Genomic DNA, 8657 nt, shown 5'->3' on the forward strand with positions numbered 1-8657 from the left:
TGGGTGCGGGCTGCCACGATGATGGACAGAGGTGCAACGCCCCGGAGCTAGGCGCTGCACCGTAGGGTGTGGCGCCGGCGTGGCGGGCGCTACACAAAAGGGTCAGGGGTGTGAAATAATTTCACACCCAGTTCATTTTGTGAATTTATTTCGTTTCGAGGTCAAAATTGTTAAATTTGCCTCATTAAGAGCGTTTGGTTGAACTATGTACAACACACATAAATTCAGTCGCAAAGATGCTCGCTATACTAGACCAGCCAATCAGGTTACACGGCAAAATCTAGATGAGACAACAAACACTGGGTCTGGATCGCAGCACCACGCAAAAGGAAATGATTTAAAGTTTCACTCTTCCTGATTTCAAGTCGATTCAGCCGAGGATATTATTTTCCACCAAGCAAAAAACTAAGGTTCAGCTCCCACATGGGCCTGGGGTTTTTTGGGTTTCAAGACACAAATCACAGAACCGGATGGGCATATAGAAGGTACATTGCGAATCTACGGCGTCAACCCGCTGGAGCTACTTGTCCTCAGTGATGAGCAGCTGCTTCCTCCTTGGGCTTGGTCATCTGGACAGCCAAAAAAAGAAGCATGCAACTGTAAGAAGATGGTTCGATGGTAACAAGGGAAAAGAATTGCAAACATCTTTGATTTAGACACCGATTCAGTGTACAGAAAAGCATATCTACATCATAATGCAGCAGAGACAGGAAAAGATAACCAACTTACGCTAAGCAGTTCAATGGATCTGCTAAACGTAAACAAGATAGGGGGCGCGAAAACGAGATGAACATTATTATCATCTCTAACAACAAGCCTGCTATGAAGATAGAACATTGCTACACGTACGAGAAATGAACAGAGGGGAGCAGCATCGTTGGATTACTGGTCGTATGAAAATCGGATCCTAGACTGTCGTACGTGACACAATTTCAATGAAGACAAGTGTTTTCCTTAATGACGGCTGAAGCAGAACACAAGATGTTATGATTCAGCAGCGATACCAAGATATTTGACAAGTATGGTTTCATTTATACAAGTCGAATTGTTTTATATCAAGTGTGCTCAAAATGCCGCCGAGCAAGGCATAGAAACAAAAGTCCCTAAATCTATAGAGATCATTGATAGACGCCCCAGCGAGCAATCAGGCAAGATGTAAATTACTTGAATACAACAAACGCGCCATGAGTGATACAACCTCCTACCAAAATGTCATGTATTTAGGAATGGGGGGAGTACAAATTAAGCAGTGGCATGTTGCAACTATGCATCAGACTCAACTGTCAGATAACAGCAGAAGAATTCACATGACAGCAAGCAGGTAGGATCATGAAGCAGGCGGAGGTGGGATTTCCCTTTACATGTGGACCTAACAGAAGATGCTAACAAGTCCTCAGAACCACTCCATGATGCTACTACATATCATTAATTAAAACTAACAGTACATGCTAATAAGTCATCAGAGTTAGTGCATGATAGGGATGCTATATGACCCTATCAACAAACAAATCGTCCAACCAGGCCAATACAGTTATAGGAAAAGGAATAATTACCCAGCCAAGAGACAAAGAGTAATTGCTAGGGGGTGGAATAGAGCTGGTAGGAACTACTTGCGGTAGTGGCCACCCACATGACAAGACGGCCCAGGCCAAGCGCGGCGACACAGACCAAACAAGAAGAATGAATAATCAACCAGCAAATCAGCTACTTCCTCCGTTCCTAAATACAAGTCTTTTTAGACATTTCAACCCCAACCCCATCTCCGAAGGCAACAATAGATGCTAATAATCTCAGATTCGCTCCAGCCTTTAGGACCAAAGAGGCTCCTAACCCTAGCAACCACCGGGGGGCACCAACCCACATCCGACGCTACCAAAATCGCATCGATCGCGCGGCGGTACCAGAGACAAAGGAAGGGGGTCGGGGGATCCGGGCGGCGTCACCATACCTTGAGGATGCCGAGCTTGACGGAGCCGTAGACGACGCCGATGCCGACGGCGGAGACCCTGGCGACCTGCAAATCGCGAGGGGGGGAACAAGAGGCGGGTCAGTCAGTCAGTCAGCCAGCCAGATCTGATCCGCGGACGAATCGGGGGGAGGGAGGGGCGCGAGGGTCGGAGTGCTTACGAGGGCGAGGGTGCTCTTGCCGGAGTAGGGTCCCGGGGTGAACGGCATGGCTGCGGCGGCGACGGCGGGATCGGAGACGACGACGAGGGTTTGGTTGGCGCTGCGACGGCGGGGTCGAGTGCTCCTCTTCTCTCTCTCTCTCTCTTTCGTGGGTGAGAAGGCGACCAGAGGGATGATAAAGGGGGGTGGGATCCAGGTGGGCCGGGCCTGTACCGTCGGCCCGCGGCGACGATGGGCAGGTGGGGCCCGCGTGGCAGTGGCTGGGGGTTCTTCTTGTGCTCCAAGAAGAAGAGTTTCTTCGGTCTTGGAATCCTGGTTTTTTTCTTCTTAACTAGTGTTTGCAAGTTTGTTTTCTTTTCTTTCTTTTTTTTGCTAAGAATCTACATAAACAACAGGGGAATTTACGATTTCCAACCGTTTTCTAGTTATTTTTCGCAGCATCGCCCTTCTCTCGTGTGCAGCTCGCTCGCTTGCCCTAGTTTTGCCGGCTGGTGATGCGATAGCGCAAACGGTTTTTCCACCAATGAAATCACCGCCCGTCTAGTGAGGTTTGTATACATAAAGACCAGCACCACATGGAGGAGAGGACTAGTTGCTGCAAGACATCGCGGGAAATTGCAAAGGTGTTAACATATCCGCCTCGATACAAATGGAGGAGAGGGCTGCTAGAGATATGACACCGCATTTTTAACCATGGCAAAGCCAAACAATTTTAACATAATTTGTCACATAAAACGTTCGATTTGCCATGCTTAGAAATCCGATATTTCATTTGTAGCGATATGGAGTATTATGACGTTCCTCTGAAATGGGTTACAGCAGGGCACAGGCATCCAAAGTAAATTCCCCCATACTTATGCGGATAACGCAACATGGCCATTGAAAACCCTAAACGAATTCGCCAAAACGCAAATTCAAATTGCTACACAACAAGTGCCAGTTTCAAATTCCCCAAACACAAACTCAAGCAAACCCTGTAATCATCAACAGTATGAACATTTATGTCCTCTCACACTTCCACTCAACATTTTATACACCAACCGACACAAGCACACACATATGACTGAGGGGAGTTTGCGTCACATCTCAAACACCTCGCGGATTCAGGCCCCAGGGCACCACATGGTTAATAAACACACACACATACATACATACATACACCGGTCAGTGAGCTCTCCCGTTCGCGCAGCGCCCGCAAATATGTTACAAAAGGGCCTCCAAAATAAGGGCGAGGATGTTGGTTACAAAACACAATCGCCGCTTCCAGTGAGCGTGTGGCGCAAAGATAAAGATTAAACCTGATCGCTAACTCCACACACCTAAACACCGCCGTCGCGGAGGTCTAACAGCAGCTGCACATGTCAGGACACCATTAGATCAGACTACTACGAGGGAGGAGGGGGAGGAGGGGCGGGGGCCTTCAGCTTTGGGACCTTGAAACTGGAGTGGAAGAGTACCTGCTGGGGGGCAGGCGACGACGACGATGACGCGGGTTTCAGGTGCGTCATCCTCGAGGAGCAGCGCCGGAGCGCCAGTCCCTGCACGCAGCAATGGTGTTCTGTCAGCACACATTATCCTCCACATAGTAGAACACTAAAATAAACTCAGTGCATCCATAGATAATACTTTTAGCAGCTCGGTTGCACCACAGGAGAACAAGGGTACAAAAGAAAACCCGGAAAAAAAACCACAATACACTTTCAGAAAACATTTAATAACAGGGCAAACTTTCAATACGATGATAAACATTGCACCATCCTAAAATCCTGAAGCTACTACTTATACTGTTGGTTCAGGTTCATAAGAACAAAAAATAGAACTTCCTAGCACTCAAAACCAAGCACATTAGGTTCAATTAACCTCAACCTGCAACTTACATATTCAAAGCTCACATTAGGCTCGGTGCCAACATTTGTATAAAACTTTGATGCTCAACACTTCTAAAGCATGTAAAGGATCGCTCTTGTCCATGATATAGTTAAAACTTTGATTGTGATTGCAGAGATATTCGGAAACCGGAAGTTTCTCAATAGTCTCGAGGAAACTATGCGACAGTCCTGTTGTGAGCATTCAAGACTTCAAGAACACTCTCACCTAGTTTCCGTCAGTTTACTGTTCGTCCATATTTACAGCAAGATGCAACTCATGCAGCCCACCAAGAATTAGGACATCATAATATGTGAGACCGAAAATTCAAAGCGACACAGGCAAAGATGAGAGGCCCCCTCATTGTCACGTAATTTTGGACTATGCACGCAGACAAAAAACTAGCCACCTCAGGTGTAGAAATAGTTCAGATGAAATACTGATAATGAAAACAGCATATGTTGCCATCCTACTACTGGTATCACAAGTGTATCTATGATGGTCCTTTATGAGCACCTACGACTCCCATGATGCTCATCTAAATTCCATCAACATTACTATTTGTCCATATTTACAGCAGGGTGCATCTTACGCAGCCTGCCAAGAATTAGGACATTGACGAGTAAAAAGGGTTAAGTGTATGGTGGTCCTTTATGAGCATCTACGACTCACATGATGCTCATCTAAATTCCATCAACATTATTATTTGTCCATATTTACAGCAGGATGCAACTTATGCGGCCTACCAAGAATTAGGACATAGATGAGCAAAAAGGTTTACAGTGTCATGTCCTATTATTAGTCTCCCAAGTGTATATTTGATGGTCCTTTATGAGCATCTACGACTCACACGATGCTCACCTAAATTCCATCAACCTTATTATTTGTCCATATTTACAGCAGGACACAACTCATGCGGCCTACCAAGAATTAGGACAGATGAGCACTTGGTTAGTGCCATAAGAGTGGTATGTTATTTTACTCTGCAGGATGGTCCTTGCTTCTGCATATAGATGAAAAAACCAGTAATGCAAGGTTACACGTAAGGTTGAAAGTGATATGGTGAAAGCAAGGAACATATTTGGCCATGTCCTTATTCCCATTGAATTCATCTGTGATGGTCCTTCATGAGCACCTAGCAAGGAACATGATGCTCACCTAAAATCCATCAAGCTAACTCTTTGTCCAAATTTACAGCAAGACACAGCTGAGGCGGCTTGCCAAGAATTGGACATTACAATTATTGGTGAAAGGTTGCTACTGATGCAAGTAAATTGCAGATTTTACTATTTATGAACAAAAGCAGATGGAGACTCATGCAGCATACAAAGAATTAAGACATTGTAGCTGATGAGGAAGGGGGTTTAAAATGCAATAAGATGCATAACATTTCCTCTCTGCAGGTTAGGTTTGTTTACACATATAGATGAACAAACTAGCAGTACAAGGTTAAACTGGTAAGTCGAGGCGTATTTTGCCTGGTTCTGACTTCTTTAAGAATGTACTTCAGTAGGTGTGATGGCACTTTTACTTTATGAGCACTTGCAACTCAAATAATACTCACTAAAATTACATCAACATTACTCTTTGTCCATATTTACAGAAAAATGCAACTCATGCAGCCTGCCAAGAATTAGACATTACAGTCACAGGAGAAGTTAATTTTTTCTGTAACAGGAACTTAGCGTCTAGGTTATCAGTGGAGCATGTCACTAGCTCAGTACATGAATGATGTACTTGGGAATGGAATACTTACACTTGATAACGAAGAGGCACACTGACGCTTCTGACTGGTCTCAGGTTGATCTTCTTCTGCCATTTGCCTCCGAGGAATACCTTTAGACTTGCCCCGTACAGATGGACCTTCAGACCTAGATCTTCTATGTGTCCCGCTGATATCCTTCTTCCGCTTTTGACTAGCCTGAAGGTGCCCACTCTTGAGTTTTTGGATTTCATCGTCTTTCTCACTGACCAGGGAGTGCATTTTTTGTAGCTTATCCTCAAGAACCAGCATCTTCTTTTTGGCATCATTAGCTTCTGCTTGCAATCTGCCAACATCGTCATCCTTCTTCTGGGCTACCACTTGCAGTTGCAGCTCCTCCACCTTCTGCTGAAGCTTTTCTGCTGCTTCAGTAGCCTGTGCTGCCTCCATCTTCTTCTTCTTAAGGAGCGTCTCGTAGTCCTTCTCCATTGTCTTGTACTGGTTCCACACGAAATCCTTTTCTGCAAGTAACGCGGAAACCTCACTCTCCTTCTGCGAGCTCAGGGCCTTATAGGCTTTCTTTAGCTTCCTTATCTCCGCTCTCAAATCTCTTCCACTGTGCTCGGGGTCTGTAGTCGGCTCGCTGAGCTCGGCACAACTTTCAGCTTCCTTCAGTTTTATCTGAAGTTAAGAAAGAAGAAAGGAGCAGACACAAAACAACAATTAACGTGATGGACAAGTTTTTACTGCGTGCTTGTGGGTAATGCAACCGTGTTTTGGTAAAGTACCTTCAGCGCATTGTTTTCTTCAGCCAAAGCAGCTGCATCCCTTTTGAAATCCTCCAAGTCGCCATCTTGGTGTTCTACATCAAACACAAAACACAATGATATTAGCAACCAGTAGCAACACAAATCGTTAGGAAACATTATTCCATATGGAAAAAAGCAAAGCACTAGCTGTTATTTTAAGTGGGTAACAATCACCAGGACTATCGGTTCTTGATGAATGTGAATGGAGAGATAAGATGTGGACATGAAAAAATGTCATCGTTGGACTACCGCTTTGGCGTCCAACGGTGCAACGATGTATGAACTGCCACCGCGATTAACAACTTTTGAAGCCCAAACAATACTACTAACATATAGAGTACATTTAGTTAGTTAGCATACAACCTCCCTAAAACTTCTATAGGGTGAAACATAGAAATAACTAAACCAGCACAGCAGCACTGGTACATCAGGGAATCGTGACGAAATTCACATCAGGCATGCCGCAGCAAGCATCGCAACAATCTCAACCCAAGCATTGCACAGCAAACGCAAGCAAAGATGGAACATTTGGCGGGTGTGGCAGCGGATAGGCCTCCGGAAACAACCCCTGCGCCCAAAAAGATGCCGGCTTTCGCGCCTCAAGCTACCTAAATCCTCCGGGAGAGCCCATGCCCCGGGATTTCTGCCACCAAATCGACAAGAACGGCACATAGGGGGAGGAGGGTTGGGGATTTTGTGGTCTTACCGATGTAGATCCGGTGGCGGCGCACCTCCAGGTCCTTGTCGCCGAGGAGCAGGTCGAGCTTGGCGGCGTCGCCCCGCCGCAGGCAGTCCTCCACCCTCCGCGTCTGCCAGCGAAACCCTAGCGAGCGTCAGCCGCCGGCCGGCCAGACCTCGTCGGAGAAGGATAGAATCAGGGAGGAGGGGGGAGGGAGCGGCGTACCTCGTCGAGGCGGTCCCGGAGGACGGCGTCGCGGTGGAGCCAGAAGTCGTGCTGGATCTTGAGGACGGCCTCGAGGCGCGTGCGGTCGGCGAGCAGCGCCTCCACGTCCCGGTGGCTCTTGCGCAGGACGGCCACCATCCGGTCGTAGACGCGCAGCCACTCCTCCCGGCCGCCCTCCCGCGCCGGCGACGCGCCGCCGCCGCCAGCCATGGATGGGTTCGAATCAGGGTGGAGCGGTGGGCGTTTCCGTCTTTTCACCTGAAGAGTGCGGGCGGGGTTTGGGGAGCCGGGAACGACCGTTGATGGGGGCCGGTTTATATTATAGAGACAGAGATGAGCTCCTCTCGTTTCAGGGTTTTTTTTGCTTAAATAAAAAAAACCTCACATTTTTTAGGAAAAAAAACCCCTCAAATTAATATCTTGCTCCATGGCCATGGAGGTGTCTCCTTGGGCGTGGGCGAGGAGGCAGCGAGGGTGTGGTCTCGTGAATCCACCACCGGGGTCAGCAGGGGATGTCACCCCGGGTCTCCGGCGGCGGGCGCAACGCAATAGTCCTTCATCGGCCGTTGCCCTGGCAAACCTCAATCTCTAGGTTCTTCATTGCCTGCTAGGCTCGGGGTGCGTCCCCCGACCGATGTTTGAGCATTAAGACTTTGTCTCACTACTGAATGAGAGTTTTCTAATGGCAAATGATTTTGGGGTGTGGCGACGTGGTTATAGGAGAGAGGTGAACACTTGTCTCTAACATATTTTTTTGTCTCTTTTAAACACACATGTCATTTTTGGCAAGCAAAAAAAACATGTCTCGGTTTACTTTACTTACCTTCGAGAGGTTTGTTTATTTTGACCTAGTACTTTACTTTATCCATACGGTAAAATGCCCTATTCTAGATTTAACGGGATTTTTCTTGTGTTCTTGTGGGTGCTATGAAGGTTTTGTCCCTGCTCTCTCCCCTTCATCTCAACTGTTGAGTTTGTGTCCAATATTGGGTACGAGCAATGTTCAGAAAAGCGGTAAACATCAGTGAAGTGAAAGGGCGCTTAAGCACGGCTGACCATGATTAACTGTTTTCTAAAATTGGCTAGAATTTTGCTGCTTTTAAATAATATGCACACGAAAATAGGAAACATAAAACATAAGTGATAGAAATAGCATCTAAAATAGGAGCTCGCGGCATATTATTACCGGTCGCAAGTATCAAATCTAGCCGTGATAGATATAATAATAAAAGTAAAAAATAAAAATAAC

General features: G+C 46.6%; 2 protein-coding genes, 5 non-coding genes and 1 pseudogene across 8 annotated transcripts; all 8 read right to left on the minus strand.

Moving 5' to 3' along the window:
• Positions 1-333: 333 nt before the first annotated feature.
• Positions 334-2371, minus strand: LOC123050957 (uncharacterized). Its single transcript, XM_044473679.1, has 3 exons — positions 2128-2371; positions 1949-2014; positions 334-569 (listed from the first exon to the last, which is right to left on the minus strand). The coding sequence occupies exons 1-3, from the start codon at positions 2173-2175 to the stop codon at positions 531-533; spliced, it is 153 nt and encodes a 50-aa protein (XP_044329614.1). The 5' UTR covers positions 2176-2371; the 3' UTR covers positions 334-530.
• Positions 2372-3090: 719 nt separating this feature from the next.
• LOC123050959 (uncharacterized) lies at positions 3091-7695 on the minus strand. Of its 2 annotated transcripts, XM_044473681.1 has the most exons (6): positions 7409-7695; positions 7211-7313; positions 6484-6557; positions 5750-6376; positions 3585-3665; positions 3091-3479 (listed from the first exon to the last, which is right to left on the minus strand). In XM_044473681.1, exons 1-6 carry the CDS (start codon positions 7616-7618, stop codon positions 3447-3449), a joined length of 1128 nt encoding a protein of 375 aa, XP_044329616.1. In that variant the 5' UTR covers positions 7619-7695; the 3' UTR covers positions 3091-3446. The 2 variants fall into 2 exon arrangements, with proteins under 2 accessions (XP_044329616.1, XP_044329615.1); XM_044473680.1 differs by having other exon boundaries at positions 3091-3665.
• On the minus strand, positions 4170-4278 carry LOC123056368 (small nucleolar RNA snoR103). The gene has a single exon (XR_006426752.1). It is a non-coding gene; the product is annotated as a small nucleolar RNA snoR103 (small nucleolar RNA).
• Positions 4483-4589, minus strand: LOC123056361 (small nucleolar RNA snoR103). Its single transcript, XR_006426747.1, has one exon. It is a non-coding gene; the product is annotated as a small nucleolar RNA snoR103 (small nucleolar RNA).
• LOC123056362 (small nucleolar RNA snoR103) lies at positions 4628-4734 on the minus strand. Its single transcript, XR_006426748.1, has one exon. It is a non-coding gene; the product is annotated as a small nucleolar RNA snoR103 (small nucleolar RNA).
• LOC123056360 (small nucleolar RNA snoR103) lies at positions 4806-4912 on the minus strand. Its single transcript, XR_006426746.1, has one exon. It is a non-coding gene; the product is annotated as a small nucleolar RNA snoR103 (small nucleolar RNA).
• LOC123056369 (small nucleolar RNA snoR103) lies at positions 5102-5209 on the minus strand. The gene has a single exon (XR_006426753.1). It is a non-coding gene; the product is annotated as a small nucleolar RNA snoR103 (small nucleolar RNA).
• On the minus strand, positions 5503-5615 carry LOC123056370 (uncharacterized; annotated as a pseudogene).
• Positions 7696-8657: the final 962 nt, after the last annotated feature.

Source organism: Triticum aestivum, chromosome 2D (genome assembly GCF_018294505.1).
Source record: "Triticum aestivum cultivar Chinese Spring chromosome 2D, IWGSC CS RefSeq v2.1, whole genome shotgun sequence".
Taxonomy (NCBI): domain Eukaryota; kingdom Viridiplantae; phylum Streptophyta; class Magnoliopsida; order Poales; family Poaceae; genus Triticum; species Triticum aestivum.